The 23,646-nt window shown below is 41.3% G+C and overlaps 1 protein-coding gene across 12 annotated transcripts in view; it reads left to right on the top strand.

The window, feature by feature from the left end:
- Polk (polymerase (DNA directed), kappa) overlaps nt 1-23,646 on the top strand; it is a 61,893-nt gene that overhangs the window by 19,751 nt on the left and 18,496 nt on the right. For 11 of the 12 annotated variants that reach the window (XR_001780788.2, NM_012048.3, XM_030247285.1 and 8 more), the window contains 5 exons: nt 3,642-3,800; nt 6,071-6,190; nt 14,465-14,617; nt 18,187-18,318; nt 21,157-21,310. Coding sequence is in view for 7 of the 12 variants with exons in the window: in NM_012048.3 (NP_036178.1) it covers nt 3,669-3,800; nt 6,071-6,190; nt 14,465-14,617; nt 18,187-18,318; nt 21,157-21,310 (691 nt within the window). In the remaining 5 variants the exon portion in view is untranslated. Of the gene's footprint in view, nt 1-3,641; nt 3,801-6,070; nt 6,191-14,464; nt 14,618-18,186; nt 18,319-21,156; nt 21,311-23,646 lie in introns of those variants that run through there. The other variant, XM_006517680.4, reaches the window with a different exon arrangement.

Genomic DNA, 23,646 nt, shown 5'->3' with positions numbered 1-23,646 from the left:
TGAAAAAACAATTTTCAGATTCATATGGAAACTCAAAAAGTGCAAGATAACTAAAATAATATAACAATTCTGGTTAATAAAATAACTATTAGAAGTAATCACCATCTCCAATCTCAAGTAGGACTACAGAGCTATGTTAATAATAACATCATGGATTGGCATAAAAACAGACATGTTGATTAATGGAATTGAACTGAAGGCTTCAGACTAAAGTCCACACACTTACGGATACTTGATTTTTTTTTTTTAACAAGCCAGAAGTACACACTGAAAAAAAAAAGACAGCATCTTCAGCAAATGGTGCTGTTAAACCAAATGGCTGCATGTAGAAGAATGTGAATAGATCCATATTTATCACCCTGCACAAAATAGTTCCAAATGGGTCAAAGGTCTCAATATAAGGCCCTGATTCTGGTACGAGAGATGGGAAATAGTGTTGAACTCATGACACAGGAAAACTTAACAAGACACTAATAGCACAGGCACTAAAACCAACAATAAATGGAACCTCATAAGACCGAAGAGCTTCTGTATGGCCAAGGACACCATCCATTAGGCAAAGCAGCAAGCTACACATTATGAAAGGTCTATACCAATTACATATCTGAGTGTGTGTGTGTGTCCCAAGTTGATTGTAGAGTACAGAACTAAACAGTTCTCAAAAGATGAAACACAATTGGTTGAGAAGCACTTTAAAAAAACGTTCAACACCCTTAGTCATCAGGGAAATGCAAATCAAAACTACTTTCTGACTCGCACCAGTCCCATTGGCCAAAATCAATAAAACAAATAACAGCTCATACTTGTGAGGATGTGGGGTTGGGGAACTCTTCTTGCTGATGACACACAAACTTGTACAGCCACCGTGAGGATCAATGTGGTGGTTCCTTGGGAATCTGAAAATCATTCCACTTCAAGATCCAGCTAGATCACTCTTGGGCATATATCCAAAGGATCTCTACGTCCAACCCAGAGATACTTACTTGTTCATGGATTTTCTACTCATAATCACCAGAAATTTATGACAGCTAAGCTGTCCATTAATTGATACGCGAATAATGGAATGTACATTTACGGGATGGAATGTTCAGCTTGTTTTAAAAAGTTTTTAAATTTCAGATAAATGGATCAATCTAGAAACCGAGACCCAAAGTGACAAACACTATGTTTTTTCTTATATGTGGATCTTAGCTTTTAAGCTGTCAATGTGTGCTCTACAGTCTGTATATCCACAGAGATTAGGTACCTAGTAAGGGACTGGGGAAAAGAGAGGACCTCCCAGGGAAGAGAATTTAGGGTATATTGTTATAAAGGAACAGTGGTAAGAGGAAGCCCTCCTAGCGTGGTAGGCCTAAATGTGGAGAGGAAAGGAGAAGTGAGGGAGGATGTGGGGGGGGGGGACTGACACTAGAGCCATTTGAGGGGCCATATGGAAACCTACTACTATAGACACTTCTTAAAATATATACATATATGAAAGAAATCAAAATGAAGTCGTCAAGTAAGAGGCAATGCCACAACTAGAATCTTATGCCACCATGTAAAACCTCCCGTCCCCAGAATAGGTTACATCTATTTAAATCGTTGGCCAAAGTGACACCAAAGAAATTGCCAAATATCTCAGGCTATTTCTAAAGCTATTTGTTGTTTTCCAAAACTGTTGGTAATTCCTTACTGCTGATACAGAACTTATATAATTCCATCAAACATGGTAATGTAGAGATGGTGCCTCACTAGAGGCTTCATCCTGAATGCCTCATGTTCATGGTACTGGAAAGTACTCATTCATGCGACTGGAGGAGAGGGGGAACTATCAACCCAGCTACAAACCCTGTAATCTGTAATGGTGATCTGCCAACAAGAGCTGCTGCTGTAATAGTGGCATAAACATTTGGAAGTAACCCACCACTCTGATTGGACTTAAGTACACTCCACGAGATGGCACCTGTGTCTGACAACACTGTGGTGGCCAAGAACCCTAGACTAGATAGGCCCTGGGCCTAATGGAAAAACCAGTATTGCTGTTCAGAACAGTAATAAAAAACAACAGTGGTCTTCAGTTTGTGATCCACAGTTTGAGAACCACTGTTCTAACCATATATTATATAAGGCAGTATAATATCTCCGAATAACATTCTGCTATACCCATAGATGAGTCCCTCACTCATCCCTCATCAGAGAAACAACTTCATGCAGTAGATGGGAACTAACACAGAGAACCACAGCTGGGCAGTATGCAGGAAGTAAAAGATTCTGGAGCACTGTCTTAAATAGATGTCTTCATCAAGCCATTCCCTTAGCACACAGGGAACTGTAACAGACGAGGCAGAAAGAAGTAAGAGCTAGAGGGGATGAAAGACTCCAAGCAAACAGGGTCCTCGGAACAGGACAGATTCACATAGAAACTCAGAGAGACTGTGGCCACACACACTGCCTGCACAGGTTCAAGCCTAGATGGTCCCACTGCTGAGAAGAGGACTAGGACCCGAGTCCCCAACCCTCACCAAGAAGCAATCTGTACTTGATATCTGCTTGCAACTGAAAGTGTATTTTCCCCAATGGAGTTTCCTGGGTATATTAACCATACTTCAGGGTAGGCCCCACACCTAGCAGTCAATGTCCAACACAAAATGTACCCAAAGTTTTTGTAGACTTTCTGTCTCAAATTGCTTCGATTGGGCATTTTTTTGCCTTACTGGTCTTTTGCTTGCTTATTTTGGTTTCGTGTGTGTGTGTGTGTGTGTGTGTGTGTGTGTGTGTGTGTGTGTTTCTAAGTTTTTTGTTTGATTGGGATTTTTTTTTTTGCTGTTGTTTTAATGAGAGAATGAAAGGGTATGAATTTGGGTTGGTGAGGAGCACATTAAAAAAAAACCTTTTCTATAGAAAAAAATGAGGTATGGACTTGGGTATTTTTTTTTAACAAATGTGTAGTCATTTTCCAGCAAATTTATGTTAGCAGACTTGTTCCGAGACTCCTCTTTTTCTATCTGCAATAGTAATATCTGTCTTTTAGGGCTATTTAGCACACATATGGAGGGCAGCAAACAGCATAGCTGGCACAAAACATGCAGGAAATGTTCATCCCATGTTTCCCAAAAGATAGAAAGCTGAGGATAATAATGGCAAGGATTTGAGTAGGGTCTGGTTTTGGTTTTGGTTTTAGTTTTAGTTGAGGGGTGGGGTTGGGGAGTGGGGTGTGTTATTCAAGACAGGGTTTCTCTGTGTAACCCTGGCTCTCCTGGAAATCACTCTGTATACCAGGCCAGCCTCGAACTCACAGAGATCCATCTACCTACCTTTGCTTCCCAAGTGCTGGGATTAGCAGTGTTCACCACCACCTCTAGCTGAGGAGTAATTTTTCAAGAACTTGGAAATGGTTTTGTTTGTTCAGACAGGGTTGCATGTAGCTTGAACTAGCCTCAAACTTATTCTATAGCTGAAGATGACCTTGAACTCCTGATTCTTTCTTCTGTGCTTCCCTAGCACTAAGATTACAAGTGTTTGCCACCCCTCTCGGATGTTATGCTGGGGGTTGGACCCTGAGCCTCTTGCATGAGGCGAGCCCTCTACTTAATGGTTGTTGTCTCCAGCCCTTCTGTGCACACTTTTTAAAGCAGTGCGTATTTTGTATGCCTTTGCAGATATTAAGAAATTACCGTGTTTGCATCATGGATAACACAAAGGAAAAGGACAACTTCAAAGACGACCTCCTGCTCCGCATGGGACTAAACGATAACAAAGCAGGCATGGAAGGGTTGGATAAGGAGAAAATTAACAAAATTATCATGGAAGCCACAAAGGTGTGTTCAAGCTTCTTTCAATACCTAGGATTCAGTTTTTAGTATAAAGCCACTAAGTTTGATTTACTATCCTTTTTATTAATTAAAAATATTTTAGCCGGGCATGGTGGCACATGCCTTTAATCCCAGCACTTGGGAGGCAGAGGCAGGCGGATTTCTGAGTTCGAGGCCAGCCTGGTCTACAAAGTGAGTTCCAGGACAGCCAGAGCCATACAGAGAAACCCTGTCTCAAAAAAACCAAAAAATAAAAAAAAATAAAAATAAAAATATTTTAATACAGCATTAAGCTATGAAATGTGTAAATGCCTTTCAAATCTGTTGCTTTTGCTACCAAGCTTTCTACTTTGAATTTGTATAATATGCATATAAAAGCAAGAGAGTGCACATTTTTTCCTCTTTTTCTTTCCTCCCATGTAAAAGAATATTATAATTGGATGGGGAGTTATACTTGAATACAGGGATGTAGTTTATTGATCTAGTCAGAATTGTTACTGATTGACAAGTCACTTTTCTCTTTTGATTTTATAAACAGTAAGTACTGCAGTGAAGGGGTTTGTTTTTATGCAGGGTCTTACTGTATAGCCCTGGCTGTGCTGGCAGTCATTATGTAACCCAGACTGGCCTTAAATCCATAGAGCTCTTCCTACCTTTGCTGAGATTAAAGGCATGTGCCACCATGCCCGGCTTACATTTACTAATCTTATATGTGTCCAAGTGCAACTGTAGAAGAGATATCTAGAAGTGGAATTGCTCTATAGAATACAGATAACATGTATTCAATTTTTATGAGTTGCTAAATAAAGAGCTACTTTGTCTATTTATAGCTCTCCCTCCATTATATGAATTTATATATCACCATATCAAAGCTGCAAGACAAGACTGTGTTAGGAGTTGCCAAGTTGAGGTAACCGTTTAGCACTAACAACAAAGTCAAAAAATGGTCAAATGATATGAATAGGCATTTAAGTGAAGAAGATGTACAAACGTCTCAAACACAAAAAGATACTGTCTTAGTCAGGGTTTCTATTCCTGCACAAACATCATGACCAAGAAGCAAGTTGGGGAGGAAAGGGTTTATTCGGCTTACACTTCCATACTGCTGTTCATCACCAAAGGAAGTCAGAACTGGAACTCAAGCAGGTCAAGAAGCAGGAGCTGATGCAGAGGCCATGGAGGGATGTTCCTTACTGGCTTGCTTCCTCTGGCTTGCTCAGCCTGCTCTCTTATAGAACCAAGACTACCAGCCCAGAGATGGTCCCACCCACAAGGGGCCTTTCCCCCTTGATCACTAATTGAGAAAATGCCTTACAGCCAGATCTCATGGAGGCATTTCCTCAACTGAAGCTCCTTTCTCTGTGATAACTCCAGCTGTGTCAAGTTGACACAACAGCAGCCAGTACAGATACTCAACATCATTAATCACTAAGAGAAGGCAACTTAAAAAAATCCCTGGGAGATGCTATTCTCACTACTGTTAGCCAGAATAGCTATAATAAATAAGGCAGTGGAAAGTGTGGCCAGGGATAAGGGGAAGCTGGAACCTTCATATGCAGGAACAGTAATGATTCAGTCATGGAAAACAATTTGACAGTTCCTCATAGGGTTAAACATGACTTGGCGTAAGACACAGAAATACCCTGTTAAATGCGTATTAAGAGGAATGACAGTGTATATCCAAGCAAAACTGTTTATAAATCTCTATACTAGCATTTTCATGATAGCCAAACGTAGAAATAGCTCAGTGTCTGCAACCTGATAAATTGACAGCCCCTTGTGTTCAGTGGTGGAACCATTGAGAGTTGGTTCCCTGGCGTATCTGTTTATGATTTAATACTAAATAAAGCTCTGAAAAGAGACAAGTCAAGGAGACACTGAGGAGCTCGTTGCTGAGACCTGGATGTGCAGCGTCGACAGACTGCATGGGGCTGCCTTGCTCTGGTTTGGGCTCTAATGCAGATCTTAACTCAGATTGCTTCTATGTAGTACCGTCTCACAAGAATTACATGACTTAGGGGGGTGTGCACACTTGTGTGGGTGTGTGCATGCACGCGCACTTGCATGCATGCGTCGTGTATTTAGGGCCTCGTGCATGCTGGGGAAACATCCTTTACACATAAGGAAACTGATGGGAAAAGGTGAATTCATTTCCAGATTGCACAACCAACTTTTGAAATCGGTGTGACTCCAGAGTCACCCTGTTAGTCGCTAAGTTACATACCTCAGCGATCCTTCCCTTCCAAAGCTTTTCTTATGCCTTGCTCTCTCTGCAGGGGTCCAGATTTTATGGAAATGAGCTCAAGAAGGAAAAGCAAGTCAATCAACGGATTGAAAATATGATGCAACAAAAAGCTCAAATTACCAGCCAGCAACTAAGGAAAGCTCAATTACAGGTATTTATTCAGTTGCCAGGGGGAAGTTGGTAGAATAGGAATTCATAACAGAAGTGCAGTACTGTCAAGTCATAACAGCAAACAGGGTCAGGTGGAAGTACTCGTTACATTGCTACGCATGCGCACTACGCATGCGCACTACACATGCGCATTCCGCAGACAGGAAGGCTCAGGCCCTCTAAGCCTTGCTCTGCACCTTTGCCTGTGCAGAAGAGGAAGTGGAACCTTAGGTGACTTGCCTGGCTTCAAAGGACAGACAGTTTCGTTGCAGGACTGGGACTTGACCAACGCACAGCATATGTTGTTTTATTGTGTGTGCTTTGCAGCTAGGCAAGACTGTAAGACAAATATGGCCCCATTTGAGGGAGAGGAACTGGGTGGGGACTCTATCAGAGTGACTGTATTTTAGTAAAATAAGAAGTTACACTACAAGTTAAATACCAAATGGGCATGAATTTTTGTGTTTTGTTTTTTTGTTTTGCTTTTTGTTTTTGAATGAAACGATTTCTAAATACCTAGAGGTTTTTATGTTCTCCAGAAATCTCAAGAGGTGAGAGATAAAAAAAAAATTCAAAGTTCTCTCAGCTACTAAAAGTTATTTCAATAGAAAAGTTTGGAAGGAACCAGGGTTGAGGGGACCCTAAGGGAGATTGACAGCTCAAGACAATCATGTTTCCGCTGATCAGACTAAAGGTGTAGTCGGTGAGTTCCTTCTCTATTAAAATCTGACTCAATGTTACCAAAGCACTGGGCACAGGAAAACACTCTTTACAGATAAGGAAATGGGCAAAGAAGGCAAAGTAATTTTCCTATTACTCAGAACTGAGCATACTAATAAAATTGTCATATGAACCTGCATGCCACAGAATCTTTCTCTTACAGTGGAGTTCAGCGATCGTGCACGTTCTTTACTGAACCGTATCATGTTTTATAAACACTTTTCCAGAATATTATTTAATTTGTTGGTGGTAGTGGTAGTGGTAGGTATTTTGTCTTTTGATTGTTGCTTTTGTTGGTTTGCGTGTGACAGGATCCCACATTGCAGCCCCGGCTAGCCTCAGACTCCTGATGGTCCCCTTGCTTCAACCCTCAGGGGGCTTAGATTACAGGTGTGAGGGACCCAACCCAGCTGCAAGATAATTTTTAAGTGGCTGCTGTTGTCACAAAAGATGACCCGAGTGTTGGATCAGTCATCATTTTTGACAGTTAGCTCACTGCATTCCACTGTGTAGAGATACCCTAACATTTACATTGCCCAACCTTGGCTCCAGTCTCTATTTTATATACACCTCTGTGATGGTAGTCTTCTATCTTTGCACTCTGGTATAGTTATTTTCATCAAAAATTATTGACTTACATTTTCAAGATGTAAGTGTTGCTTTCTTCAAATGCTTCTTTAAAATTACCAGATTCCATCAGTTTTGTTACTTTTCTCATGCTGGTTTTAATTGCCTTTTATTGAGTCAGAGAAGAAACTGTCCTCACACGGCACTCACCCTCTCATTATGAGATGCGTTTGTTATGAGACAGGTTAAGTGGGTGGCATAAGGACACCAAAGTAACAGTTCCTTCTTATATAATAAGAAGTAATCGCTTGTTACATTCCTGTTCCTGTGGAGAGAAGAACAAACATACATTCACCAAGATAGTCACTGATGACAGACGGAGGAAACAATCCCATAAAAGTTTGGGCTGGTGAGCCAGTGAGGGAAAAGGGTGGGGTTACCTATGGGGTTACCAGCAGGGGTGATGGCCTAAGTGCTCCATAGATGGAGTCCCTCCCTCCTTCAGCTAACCTCCAGTGACGTGTGTAGCTGGGCAGGAGTGTATACAGATGGGGAGCGGTGTGCACAGAAGGAGTGAGTGCTTGTGGCCTGGAGTAAGGTCCAGCCACCCTTCTCCACTCTTCGTGGGAGGGAATGTCAATAGGATGGATCTTGTGAAGGGTCCCTTGACTGTACTCATAGTTGTTCTGATTTCAGGCTAATATTAGCTACACTGTGCCTACAGTTCCATGACATCCTTGGCTCTGATGACCATAGTAATTTCTGGCACAAAGTTTCCTTAAATCTATTCTATTATCTCTATTATTCTATTATCTCCTGGTGTTATAATTACTGGCCTGACAAAAGTAATCCACATTCCATTTCCTGGTGAGGAAGATATAGTGTGGGAGAGGGGGGATTAAAAGCAAATAATTTGCTGTCAAACAAGTGAGAGAGAAGTTGTAAACAATATTTAAACTCACATTCTTTTGGCAGCAACTCAAGTTAGAGGGCCACACATGACTGCAAGAGAAGCTATAAAATGTGCTCTCTAGCTAGGTGGCCATCTGCCCAGCCTTTCTGTTTAATGGAAAGAATGGGGAGATAGATTTGGATGTCTAACAAACAGACCAGTTCTATCTTCTTCCTTATTTCTAGAGTATATTATCAATTTCTCTTCATTTATGAGATCGTATGCATTAAGGATTTTTCTTACCGTATATCCTAAATGTGTTTTCAATACATCTCTTAATTTTGATCACATACTTTAGAAGCTTATCTAGTCAAACCTAATGCTGTTCTTTTTAAGACTTTTATTTTAGGTTCATAGAAAAGCTGCACAGAAAGTAAAGATCTCCCTGCCCTCACACGGGCTAGCCTCTAGCCAGGTCTCCCTGCCCTCACATGGGCTAGCTTCTAGCCAGATCTCCCTGCCCTCACATGGCCTAGCCTCTAGCCAGATCTCCCTGCCCTCACATGGGCTAGCCTCTAGCCAGATCTCCCTGCCCTCACATGGCCTAGCCTCTAGCCAGATCTCCCTGCCCTCACATGGGCTAGCCTCTAGCCAGATCTCCCTGCCCTCACATGGGCTAGCCTCTAGCCAGATCTCCCTGCCCTCACATGGGCTAGCCTCTAGCCAGGTCTCCCTGCCCTCACATGGGCTAGCTTCTAGCCAGATCTCCCTACCCTCATTTGGGCTAGCCTCTAGCCAGATCTCCCTGCCCTCACATGGGCTAGCCTGTAGCCAAGCACTCTCTCCCAGAAGTGCACTACACTTGTTGCAGTTAATGTGCCTACTATGGCATGTCTTTATCATGCATCAATAATTTATTGCTAGTGTTTTCTGCTTTAAAGGTGTAGACAAGTTTATAGTGGTATATGTTCACCATTAAAGTACCAATATCTCTATTACAATGTGAGTTATTGCCCTAAGGCCCTTTGTGACCTATTTGTCCATCCTTCTCTTCTGCTCATCCCTGGAGCTCTGATCTACTCACTGTCCCAGGTCCCACCCTGGCCAGCATCAGAATCCTGCTGTGCGCAGCCTCTCCACACTTGCTTCTTTCACTTACTGATATACGCTTAGATTACTTTATGTTGTTTATGGCTTGATCTCTCACTGTTTTCATGTGCTGAATGTTATTTTTTAATCCACATGTCTAGCAGTTTATCCATTTCCCTACTGGAGAACATCGTGTTTGCTTCCCAAGTTCTGCCAATTAGGAGTAAGCTGCGTATAGATACCCATGCTCTCGTATGTGTATGGGCATAAGTTTTCAACTCCAGTTAGTAAATGCAAAGGAATATAATTTGCTAGGTCATGTGATTTAAAAGAAGTTCACGTTTTATAAGAAACTGCCAAACTGTCTTCCAAGATGACCATACCTTTCGACATTCTCATTGTGAAGGATGAGGGGCCCTGTTGCTATTCATTCTGACCAATCTTTGGTGTTGTTAGTGTTCTCAGTTGGGGCCATCCCGACACATGCAGGATGATGGTGTTAAGTCATTTTACACTGCATGTCCTCACTGGCATAGAGTGAGGAGTCGCATTTCATATGGTTAGATGTCATGTATGAATCTCTGGTGAGGTGTCTGTTAAGGCTTTAGGCTTAGATTTAAGTAAGATTGTTGACTTTTCTTTTGTTTTTTATTGAGTTTGAAGAATCCTTTGTGTATTTTGAGTATCAGTCACATACTGACTTTTATTTTAAAAATATTTTCTTCTAGTTTAACTTATCTTTTGACTCCCTTGATAGTAATTTTCACTGAGCAGACATACAAAATGTGTTTCAGTTAAAGTGTGAAGGATTTTTTTTTTCTAAGTTTAAAAAATTGCATTCTGTAGAAAATAATGCTGTCTTTAAGTTGACCTTATTCTGTAAACATTTGCTTTTGGGACTTGCTAGGTTTAATGGTCTGTAATCTACATATATCTTTAATAGACACTTTACAGACACAGAGGAACATAGCTGGTGTGTTGCTCTGACTTTTGGGGGTTCATACAAATTTTGCAGTTTACCGTCCAGATAACCTGGAGAACTAGAAAGTGCTTTCCATTGAGCAGCAGAATTTCAGCTTTTGTTCCAGTTGTGCCCAGTGTTTGCTGGGAGCCTCGCTGGCATCTCTCAGAGCAGGAGTGGTAGGAAATGTGTCTTATGTTGATTATTTAATTGTTTCATTTGTTGAGCTTCCTCTAAAAGAAGCTGTGTGCGTGGGAGGAGGCTGAGGAAGTCCCAAGGAGACAAGAAGGTCTCAGAGAACGAAGATGTTTTCATAGGAAATGTTTCTATTTTGGACTCACATTTTCCACATGCTAGATTTGATTATGTGTGATATGATAGTGTAAATTCCTGCTGGTCAGACCGAGGTAAGAAGTCTGCATGCATGAGCCAGGCAGCTCGTTTGGACCCTCTTTGAATATCCTCCCCTGGACTCCACCCTCACCACACTCCTGGAAGGCAGGCATCTGGTTATCATATAAACTATCTTCTAATGAGCTCGTAAACTGGATAAACGAGCATCCACATTCTGTTAAGTGAGGCCACACAGCCAATCCGTGCATTTCGACCATTTTAACAACTGCCTTTGCTAACTTGGACCAACTCAGTAGACTTTATGGAGATACTAAGTCAAAATAAAAAGCAGAATTTCCAAATATTGTCCTAAATGTAGTAGAAATTGAAGGTTTTGAAAAGAAATTAGTATAGAGTGTGGATACACAATGTTAAAGACTGTTCAAAGTCTATTAGCCACAATTGGTATTTGCAGCTCTCACCCCAGCACTCAGGAGGCAGATGGGTCTCTGTGAGCTCTAGGCCAGCCTGTTCTACATAGTGGGTTCTGGGACAGCCAGGACTACATATAGTTTCCAAAACAAACAACTTCAACAACAAAGACAAAAAACCAAAGCCTGTGTTAGAAAAGATAAGACAAAGAAAACAAACTTTGGTGTAACCTGTTTCCCAAGTCCAGCTCTCCCACGTCAGCTCTATGACTCAGAACAAATCTCTTAATCTTAGTAAACTTTCATTTTCTCATTTATAAGACTAATAATTGTAATCTCTGAATTATTCTGACTAGTAAGTGAGTTTTTGTGGGAAGAACTTAACACCTGACATACTCCATAACTGTCCCTTCTACCTTAGAATGAGAGGTAGTCAGCGAGCCCTTGCCATACCCCTCTCCAAGAACACGTTGTGCAAGCATCTCTTCATTCCTTCAACAACCTTTTGCCATTAGTTTATTAGAATTAAAGATTGTAAGAGAGGGCTAACATAGCCACTGTCCTGTGCCTAATGAGAAGCGTTACTGAGAACCAGAGGAAGGTCCTTATTTTTAGCCCCGGTGACACACGAGTTCTCAGAAGTAACAGGAGGAAGAAGAAGGTAAATGTTACAGCCACCAAGTAGACTGTGAAAGGCCTCAGGGGAAAGTGATAAACGAACCATGATCGAGAAGTAAAGGGGGAGAAATGTTGGGAAGCTAAGGCAGGCGCTGTGCATTGCGGAGAGCAGAGAGCGTTCAGACAGGATGGGTGGGTGACTAAGAAGAGAGTAAAGGAAGATGGAAGAGATGAGTCACACTGTGAGGCTTCCTCTGGGCAGCTGCACGCTTGCATCGAGTACAAGAGAGAAGTTCACAGAAGAAACCGTCCCAGCGTTAATCATGAGTGTGAGGAGGTTTCCCTCGCGGTTGGCTTTCTATTTATCTTCTGCTTCTCTATATTATTCCAAGCCAAAATATTTCAGGTGCCACTCCTTTATTCTTACTTCATTCATATTTTAGGCATATTGTAATTATTACAGCTTATCTACTATAATAAGGGCCACAGTGGAAACAAGAAATCAAGCAAGAGAGCATTGGTTCTCTGGCATGGAAGACAAAGCTGCAGCCGAGTTTCATAGTATATTTGAGTTGACCCATGAAGCCTGTGACAGAGCTCAGGGTATTCTAGATAGGAGCAACCCAAGAAGGCAGAGTCCCTCAGGTCAGCGAGAGGGGTAGGCTCAGCAAGGTTAGGCCTGTGTACACTGTCAGGGTCTGCTACAGGCAGATGGGATTCGGGTCTTGTTCCTAAGAGAAGAGCTGCAGTTTTAATCTCCAGCTAGTGGGTGGGTGGCTGGTGTGTCTGTCCTAAGACCATGAAACAAGTATTCTGTAAGTGAGGGCAAGGCTGAAGACAGCACGTTCATGGGGGATGGGCAGGCACAGCGAGCTCTCCCCCTGATGGCTTTGCCTTCCTTTAGGCGCTCACTGGGTTCTCCAGAGCTGTTTCCCCCTCTCCTTGGTTACTGTGTTCTGCCTCCGTTGCTCCTCTCAGTAGTAGATTCCATGTGCTGTGTATGCGGTGCTTGCTTTATGGCTGTCTTCTGTTATGATTTATGTTAATGATCTAGGCAGCTTCCTATAGGTTGACAAAATTAAACCTGTCCCATAGCCCTTTGCAGGGTAACCTGGGCAAGCACATATAGAGCATTAGTAGAGGCTGCCCATAAAAACGGTATGGGGATGCTTGCTATGTAAACTTTTCTTTACTCGCCTATTTTGTTTCTCTCCGTGTTCTCTTCTCTTTTTTCTTTCAACCCAGTAATTTTTCTCTGAACAGGCAAAAAAGTTTAAAGATTACAACTCTGCATTGTTATATTTGACATGTATATTAAAGTTTTATGAAAAATAAGCTACATCTTCAGTTTTTAATTGATATTGGTATAGAATAACTATTTCAGATATTAGCTCTTCTCCTGGCTAGTTTTATGTCAACCTAACAGAAGCTAGACTCAGGGAAGAGAGACTCGGAACTGAGAGAATGCCTCCATAAGATCAGGCTGTGGTGATTGACATGGGAGAGCCCAGCCCACTGTGGGTGGTGCCACTCCTAGGCTGGTGCCCTGGGTTCTAGAGACCAAGCATGCTGAGCAGACCAATGAGCAGCACCCTCTATGGCCTGTGTCAGCCCCTGCCTCCAGGCTCCTGCCCTGTTTGAGTCCTTGCCTTGACTGCTTTCAGTGATGCTGGGACTGCGAGTGAAATAAACCCTGTCTCCCCAAGTTCCTTTCCTTCCTGTTGTTTCATCACAGCAACAGAAACCTAGCCAAGGCAGCCCTGCAGACGTAGTTTCACAGAAGGAATATTCACTCTGTACTTCATTCAGCATGCTCTCTTGTACAGAGTGCAGCATCATGTCATGCGCCAGAGGTAGAATCTCTTGTTGTGCAGTTCCTTTGTTCTGTTTTAAGACATTAACAATTTGAGTCAAATGGGAATTGTTTAATTTGCCTAAATAGAAGCATTCAGTTATAGTAAGTTTATTCAAAGCAGTTCAGCAGTAGCGTCATTGATGCAGGTAGCTGGGATAGCTCATTTATTCATGAAATACTTGGTAAGTTCCTGCTCTGTTCCTGGAAGAACAGGAAGAGGAATCACTAGGAGCTTACATTTACAAATAGGCTGTCAGTCTGCGTAGAGGGCTCAGTGGGTGAGGCCCTTGCTGTGTAAGTAGGAGGACCTGAGTTTGGGCCCCCAGCACCATGTGAAAGTCAGGTGTGGCATCACGTGTGTAACCCCAGCCCTATGTGGGGAGACCGGTGGGTCCCAGGAGCTCAGGGTCCTGCCAGCACAACCAAAAGAGCAAGCTCTAAGTTCACTGAGAAATCCTGTTTCAAAATACAAGGGGGAGAGCAACAGGGAAGGGACCCAAGGCACTGTGGCCCAAGCACACATGCATAGGTAAGCATTCACACACACAAAATCAAAAGGTAATGACTAAGAATAGGCTGTCTGTGTGAAAATTAAAAGCAGTTACTAACCTTGACAAACAACAATAAATTACATACCCATAGATATAAGAAAATATATACCTAATAGGTGGATGGATGGATGGATGGATGGATGGGTGGATGGGTGGATGAGTAGACTGGCAGATAGACACCTTCTGAATTAAAGTTAATGGCTAATAATGTTTTGATATCATATTGCTTAAAAGTATGTTAACTTTTTAAAAATTAAGGTTGACAAATTTGCAATGGAGTTAGAACGGAACCGGAATTTGAACAATACCATAGTTCATGTTGACATGGACGCTTTCTATGCAGCTGTGGAAATGAGGGACAACCCGGAACTGAAGGATAAACCCATTGCTGTAGGATCCATGAGCATGTTGGTAAGTAGGTGACGACCAAAAACAAAGAGGAAATTGCATAGGGTGTTCGGGAAGCCTGCTGAGGCATGCCAGTTTGCTGAGGACGTTTTCATGGTTCCAGGTGGCTTACATGAGCTCAGCCACTGAATCCTGTCAGTATAACTGATCATACTAATTTTTATTTCCACTTAAGAACAACAACAAACAAAACAACAGAGAAAATGAGCGCCTGCACCAAAGTTCCAAGCCTGACAAATCAGCAGAGTAGTGTTGCATTCTCCCACTGCAAATTCAATTTTCAGATGTGTTCTAGAGAGAATGGAAGAACAGGCAAGGGAAATGTTCTGTTTTGAAGGTTTGCAAACTGGCTCGCAGACCAAGTCTGGCCTGTCATCGCTTTTTGTAAAGAAACTTCGTTAGGACAAATGATTATGACACTTACTTATTTTACTGTCACATTCAAGGAACACAACTGAATAGAGTTTAATAATTGCTAACAAAACACATCTGCAAAAGCTCCCGTGATTATGTGTGTCTGAGCTTTATAGAAAGTTTTGCCAGCCCCCATTTTGCAATAACAGAGCTTGTTGATATGTTTGCAGTATAATTCATTTTTTTCCACAACTCAGAATCATTTGTCTTTCTGACCACTAAGTTGCCTCTTCTTTTGGCTGTCCTAAGTCAAAGTGAAGGGAACAGGAGGCGTGCCTGTGGCTGAAAACATATTCATTCACTAATGGGAGGCACCCATCTACAGCCTTAGCACTCAGGAATGCACATCTGTCTGAAAGCAGCAGCTGGGGTAGATAGGTATTTGTATCACAGAAACACTGGAAAAACAAGAGAGTTGCTCCCTATTGCAGACTCCTTCCAATGCCTTAGATAGCTATAACCTACATCCTACAATTACTCTATTATGTATCTGTAATCCATCATGAGCACGCAGGCAGCTAGCTAAAGCAATACTTGCTGAAATGTATTCCCTTTCCTATAAACCACCAATGGAATCTGGAGGGAAAAGCAATAATGCATACCTGTATATGTGTGTACTTAACACTCATACGTTCTGTAGCTGTGTTTGAGCTAAACTGGGGGCTTTTGAAAACCTCACTTATTTTCTTCCCAACCTAAAAATTAAAACTTCAAGTACAAAATTGTTATTTTTGTGTGCTGAACTAATAGTTTTCCCTTCTGAAGAGAGTTGAAGCTAATTGTTCTTGTTTAGTAAACTCATAAAAAGCTGATCTGCACATTAACCGTGGTGCTACGTGTTAGACGCTTCCAGCTGCTGCTCGGAGGATGCTTTGGCGACTTTGGTGGGTTTTCTTCACTTTCTGAGTTGATACTGAGAACCAGCACTTCTTCCCCACAGCAGCATCCAGGGCTGCAGAAGCAATCTCTTCTTTTTCCACAGACAACTCTGTTTTTCCTCCTAATTCTTCAGTTTATACGAAGATCAGTAGGGATGAGTTGACTCTGTGCCTTTTGGGATCTGGGACATGAGAAATCCAAGATGGATTCACTCGGGTCTAGCACTTCCACAGTGGTGATTAGAATGGCCTCCGCCTCACACTTCCTTGTCTCTATGTGATGCCCGACACTAAGTGCTGTAATTTGCCCTTTTAACATGCTCGAGTACTCTAGAGTAGTTGCAGAGCTGTAAACATCCAAAGGGGAAGCCGCAAGCTCTTCCTTTAGACTGAGGCTGCAGGACCCACAGCATCATCTCCTGCTCCTTCCTGTAGTTTAAGTCGCTGGGCAGGAACTACACTGTACCTTCTGATAAGAGTTAAGTGTTAAAGTATTGCAGCTACTGTTTTCAATGTACTACAAACCCAAGATGTGAGGGACTCATCTTGTAAAATGTTAGTTCTTCATCAGATCTAGCTTCATATCAGTTTCATAAGATTTACTTAGAGTTAATAAGTTGTTACTTTATGTATATGAGAGTTTTGTCTGTGCGTATGTCTGTACTACTGAACACACGCACCTGGTGGCTCCAGAAGCCAGAAGAGAGCACTGGAGTAACCATGGTTGTGGGCCACGGTGTGGGTTCAGGGTGTGGGAATTGAACCGAGATTCTCTGCATGAGCAGCCAGTTCTTACTCTGAAGCACTGAACAGTCTCGGTGGCCTCAAGATTTACTTTTTTGATTTTAAAGCCTTGCTTGGCCTCTCTAGTGTCACCTGCACTCTCTCTTCCAGAGCACAGAGCAGGGGTTGGGACAGTTTTGGAGTACTGTCAAGATTTTTGTAATGGCTTTTTAATGATTAAAGGAAATCTGATTTTTTTTCTGAAATAATTCCTTCATGTGATAGCCGTGGCCTGCATTTCTCTAGCACTCACTTAGTTTCCAGATAAAGGCCCCATTCAGTATTAAACTTGGCTGTAGATGGTATTAGGGTCCTGCCCTTGACCCGGACCACTGGCAAACACTGTCATGACAGGATTTACTAAATACTCTCGTGTTTTCATTCTCTGACTTTTTAGCATCGTGTCCTAGCCAAAGTGTTTTTGAAAAAAAAAAAATCAAGCCTTTAAAAAAATAAAACTCAATTTTGAAGTTTTAAAAAAATTTTTAAGCATTTCATTTTAGAGACATAATATTTCTGATCAGATCTAGGCCTTTAATTTTTTGTTCTGATAAAAAGAAAAATTCTTGATAGGGCAAATGTATACTACTGGCTGAGCATCTCTAATCTAAAACATATGAAATACATTTCTAGAAATGTTGGATTTGGGGCCTTCACCTGCATGCACATGGATACACATAAACACATGTACATATATGTACACAAGCACAAAACGGTTTTGGATTTTGAGACATTTTTGATTTCAGACTTCTCAGTCAGGGAAGGTTGACTGAAAAAACCCTATTTAATATCCTCAAATATAAAAACTTAAATATGATATACTTCTGGTCCCAAATAGTTTAAGCAAACATGCTCTTTTTACATTATACTGATGCTTTCTATGCATATTACTTTACATAATATGTATACTGTTGATATTCTCTTATTACTTTATAACTGTTCTATTTTATTTACTATTAGTTTCATATTGGTCCCACTATCATCCAGGATTAAATATATTATATTACACATGTATTAGGGTTACAACATATATATATGTGTGTGTGTGTGTATAATATATATTATATAAAATGTATATATAGTATATGTTATATATGTATGTTATATGTATATATTGAAGCTTAATTACTGGAAATATTTTTTAAATTATTTAAAGCCATTATTTGCTGTATAGAATTGGATGACCTTGAACCTCAAAGTAGCTCTCCTGCCTTAGACTCCTAATTGCTGGAATGACAGATATCCACCACCACATCCACTTTGAAGAATTTTTCATTGTCCTGCTTATTACCTGGTATCATGCTATAAATTCAGAAGTAACAGTGAGACAGGGTCACGGTTTTTAAGAAAGTCAAGATGTGGTTCAAGACAGTGGCTTATAAAAGAAATGCCCTTGAATTGAAAATGCACAGCAGTAATGTGTTTCTTATGAATGCACTGATCGATATGTCCATTTAGGGATGTTTATTTTTCCCTATGCGGTCCATTTTCTTTCAGGCTACTTCGAATTACCATGCAAGGAGGTTTGGTGTCCGTGCAGCCATGCCAGGATTTATTGCTAAGAGGCTCTGCCCACAACTTATTATAGTGCCCCCAAACTTTGACAAATATAGAGCTGTGAGTAAGGAGGTAAGTGGGTGTCTCATCCCAAGTCCTGTCACCCCAAGCCCTGTCACTGCCTTCCTGTCACCTGGGCAACTCCAGATGCCTTAGCCTGTCAAGGTTTGGTCTCACCTATAGTGAATGGTGCTGTGTACAGGATGCAAAACATGCCATTGTGTTTCCTGTTGGTCTCACCTGTAGTGAATGGCGAGCTGTGTACAGGATGCAGAACACGCCATTGTGTTTCCCAACCCTTTGCCTTCCATGTATTTTTAATCTACTCTCAATCTGTCAAATCCCTACAATCTTTCAAAACTTTGAGTAGCCTTAATAATTATAGCATAAAGTAAATTTTCAATATTTTTCTCCATGTATAAAATTCTTCTAGAACAATCTAATATTTCTAATATAGAGAGCCTATATATTTCATCATTAATAACTTCAATTTATTCTAAATAAATTTTTTATTATTATTTTGTTGTTGTTTGTTTATTTGTTTTGTTCCAGGCTGGCCTGATACTCACTGTGTAGCTCAGGCTAACCTTAAACTCTTGAGTGCTAGGGTTGCAGGCATGGGTCCCCAAACCTGTCTCTCTGCTTCTACACAGTAACAAAATGCACTTAGTTTGATTAGTTGCTTTGCTTACTTCATAATCCTTCCCAGCTACTTGACCATGGAATGCCAAGTAGACTTTAAGGAAAGGGATGCTCCCTCATTTTGAAAACAGTGAAGTACAGAGATGTGTTTACTTAGTAAAATTCTGAGCTGTCTATGTGAAAAGTTATTCTTCTATTTTCATTAAAACTGACCTGTCATACAGTGTGGGGACTTTTGAGTCAAAATCAAGTGTGCATCCTTTTAGACTGCTATTATATAATGAAAATGGCCATGGACTACTGTCTGAACATGACCTGTAATTCCTGCACTGTGGAGGCCAGCTTAGGCTACTTAGTCATTTTGAGGCCAGCCTGAGCTATATGAGAAAAAAGGAAAGGAGGAGGAGGAGGAGGCCTCCTCTTATTACAAAGATATGTTTTTATTTATTTTAATTCCACATGTATATTTGTGCCTGTTTGTGGTAGGCAAGTGTGTGCAGATGTCTATGATGTCAGTAGACTTCCTAGAGTTAGATCCAGAGGTGTGAGACACCTGAGCCAGGGGCCGGGAGCTGAACTCTAGACCTCTGAAAGAACAGTGTGTGCTCTGAATTGCTCTGTAGCCCTGGCATGGTACTCACTACCATTCAGACATGCAAGGGAGCTTTAAATTAGTTTATTTTTGTTCTACCTCATTCTCCCTAGAAATATCATCCCTATATTAAAACAGATGTATTCATTCGACACAGTCTGTTAAATCAGTTGCTTTGTGCCTACTTTTGAAAAAGTGGTAGGGAAAGGGAACGTGCCTTTGATAGTTATTTTTTCTGTATTCATAGTTAAAATAAATACACTATTAAGTACTGGCTTTGGTAATTTAAAAAAATGTTATAAAGACTTTGTAAGAAAGATCTCGAATCCTACACAGTAAAATTTCTGACGGTATGACCACGGGTGTTAATTGTCTGTCATCTGGTTATTTATGTAAGTTAGATAAAAAAAAAAAATCTTCAAATTTGAGCAATGTCTATCTAGTTGATATACCAGATGAGTTTTCCGTGTGAATGCAGTATTGATACATTAATGTTTCTGGCCGTTTGTGTCTTGTCCGAGCGTTAGGATAGCTTTTCTGTTCTCAGAGCTAAGTGCTTGGCGGTTCCGGGAGTGGGCTCTTTTAGTTCTTGTGGCAGTGCCCCGTGCCGTGCACAGGGAGTGATAGGTTCTGAGCTTTGCCTCCAGGGAGCAGCTCTCATTCAGTCTCAGGGGCCGGCAGGCACAGACTTTCCAGGATGTCACGTTCATTAAAAGATAGTGTTGGCATCTGTTACAGAGAGCCTTCCTCTAACAGAACAAAGCTATGCAAGCACTGAATACGCGGGTGCTGGTTCCCATCACCATTTCCCTACATTCCCCTCAGCTGTTCATGATTGGGGTACGATAGATTGTGGTAAGATACATAAAACAAAAAGTTTGCAACTGATGTGACCGCTGTTAAATGTTGATGAAGAACAATTCAGCAAAGACCTTTTCTATGGTGTAGGTTATTTTGGCAACTATTTCCTCTTGTTTCCACTAATTCTTTGATAGTTAAGACAAACAGCAAAAACACTCCTCCACGCTTTCGTGTGATAACGCTATTCCGTATGAAGGGCGTTTCTGAATTGTCTTAGCTGTGATTCTAATCAGTGTGTATATCTTTCATGTCACAATGTCTAAATTCACCTATAATTTAATGTGAGCATGCATTTATTTTGTAGACTTATCATCTTTCCCAGTCCAGATTACTGTAAATTGTATCTTTATTTTCTATTGAGTATTGTTCATATTATTATAATTAACTGAAATGTACTGTTCTCTAAAATATGGTAGAACTTTACATTCCTATTTAAAATGAACAAGCATCTTCACAAATGAAATGAGAGAGAGCACTGTCCTGCCCACTCCTTCTGACTGCGACTTTAAACCGCAGTCATTTCTTTCTGTTCCTACCAGAATAATGCCTGAGATTTATTTGGCTTGCTGGGTTCAGGTTGCCTCAGATGAAGCTATTTCATGGTCTTCTGCTTTTGTGATCTATTTTAATGCAAAAGAGAATTTGACAAATATCCACTGGTAGTAAATTATTTATTCCTTAAATCCGTGAGCTATTGATTGCAGGATCATTAACATAGTTGCAAAGTAAGAATATTCGTGCTTCTTTTCAGATATATAAGACAGGAGGTTTTGCTGTGGCAGCAAAATTTAAACTTTTTGTTGTTCTTTTCGAAGGTTAAGGAGATACTTGCTGAATATGATCCCAATTTTATGGCCATGAGTCTGGACGAAGCCTACTTGAATATAACACAGCACTTGCAGGAAAGGCAAGATTGGCCTGAGGACAAAAGAAGATACTTCATCAAGATGGGAAACTACTTAAAAATCGGTAAGCAATGTCTTAAAAGTACCAACTACCAACTAACAGAAAGCAGCTCTTGGAATATACCCAGTTAACTCATATAATAAGATTAGATTCATCTTTGTAAAAATGAAAAATCAGAAACTTAAAATATACCAATGGGGTTTTAAAAATTAGATCTATGCAATCTCTTAAAATGAGATGAAAGTGTTAAATCTCCAGATCTTAGGAAATTACAAGCTTCTTCAGACTGTTTGCCAAACAGTTATTTTCTTAATATCAAAGCATTTAGATTACATTGAAGTAAAGGAAGCTCTCTGTTTAAAGTGGCTTTTGTTGTTATTGTTGATAGGAATCAGACTTTTAAAAAGATTAGCCCCAAACACACCAAAACCCTTGGTGATTTCGTTGTCCTTTGTTCCCGGGTTTCCTATAATCTAGTTCTAAGACGACAGTGTGGCTGTTTCCAACCCTGCAGACATCCATAAACTCCTCTCTCTCCTTCACCATAGACCTTGCTGTGCCACGTGGGGGAGGGGCAGCGGTACACCTGGATGTCTTCTGTCACTCTCTTCTGAGGCAAGGTCTCTGGGGATCTGCTGTTGTCATTGTCCCTCCCATCGCCCTTTACTTCGGAGGCCCCGCTATACCTAGCTTTTATGCTGGCATTGTAGATCTGAACTCGGGTCCTCAAGCTTGCGTGGCAAGCGCTTTACCCGCTAAGGCATCTCCACAGAGCCTCATGATTCTTCTACACAACTAGAGGATTCGGGACTCACTCCATAGATTTGTATTATTTATCCAAAGTGATACCGTGAAACATTCGGATGTTACACATTCTGCCTCCAGTCCCTTTGCCAAAAGGGCTAGTACTTCAAATGTCTGACCTGTCTCAAATGCATGAACAAAGTTCACCCAGCTGAAAAGGTGACCCAAAAGGACTCACTCACAAACCGCAGCCACATTTCATGTGTGTAACGTCTTCACAGCATCAGAGGGGCTAGTCAGTGGTGGGCAAGCAGGCTAGTAACCTCCTTGAGCAAAAATGGTCGGGGTGTGGTGGAATCGAATATTTTTCCCTTTTTTTTTGTTTTTTTTTTGTTTTGTTTTGTTTTGTTTTTGGCTTTTGTTTTTGGTTTTCTTTTGTTTTGATTTGATTTTTTGAGACTGGGTTTTCCTACATAGCCTTGAGCCCTACCTGTCCTGAAACTCACTGTGTAGACCAGGCTGGCCTCAAACTCTGAGATTAAAGGCTTGCGCCACCACACCCAGCAGCATCAAATTCTAAGACTCACACGGTTAGGAGCTCCCCTTGTTTGCAACAAGTTTAATACAGACACCAAATCAAAGCCTCATTATCTTATTTCCTAGGTCTTTCTTTTTTCTTTGATGGAAACATCAAAAAAAGAATAGTAGCTTCTAAACACAGAAGCTTGGAACAACAGCAGAAAGACCTTTGCCCTTTTGGCATAACCTTATTGTTTGGGCATGAGAGGTAAAAAGTAGAAAAGTAAAAATGTAAAAGCCTATTCTGTTAGTTTCTTAGTGTTTTTGAGAGCAGTGGAGAGGAAATTACTGATTGATTTTAAGCACCCCCTCAATGGCTACTCTTGCCTTGTGTTTAAAAACTGCTTTAGGCTTAAGGTGAGTGACTTCCTCTCTGCCAGTGCTCCTTTCAGTGTCCAAGCTGGCGATGGTGAGGTGATGTCACAGCAAGGTTGCTCATTTGCCCGGTGTTCACTTCATCTGTTTCATATTCTTAAGCAAATGAAATGATTTAACTTTTGTTTTTTACACATAATTCCCTATGGGCTGCATTCTTACGAACAGCAAACCTTGTATTTTCGGGGTTTGCAAGTGGGCAGGTGATTGGTGGATCTTTCAAGATTCTTTGTCTCTAGAAATAGGTAGTGAACTATTGTCCTTATTTGCAAATAGAATATTAAGCATTGTTTTATGTCTGCTTTGCCATACAAATCTAGCTGGCAAGTGTTGTGCTGTGTTGGAGATTCGAACGCTAGCACTTGAGTGCTTGCGGTCCACATGGAGCACTCTAGTCTGGCTCTGTTGCTCTGCTTGCTTCAGTCAGGGAGAGTGTGAAGGAGTTTCATTCAGCAGCCGGTTACACAGCCAGGCCACACAGAGGTCAAGTACAGCTGGGGTTGAAAAGATGCTGTGTTGCTGCAGCAGCTCTGACGATGCACCAGAGGCAGCATCTTGGCTTCCGGGAGTAGAGGGCGCCAGGGCGAGACACAACTCCGAAGGGGGCTCAGGAGCCGGGTCAGGATGATAGACTGGCCTGCATTCTGTCTGTAGCCCTTTACCTTGACTTCTGTGCAGCCGACTGGAAGAAAGGGCGTCTG

This window comes from Mus musculus, chromosome 13 (genome assembly GCF_000001635.26).
Source record: "Mus musculus strain C57BL/6J chromosome 13, GRCm38.p6 C57BL/6J".
NCBI lineage: Eukaryota > Metazoa > Chordata > Mammalia > Rodentia > Muridae > Mus > Mus musculus.
The sequence above is the reverse complement of the archived record's forward strand: the minus strand, read 5'-3'. Positions and strand labels throughout refer to the sequence as shown.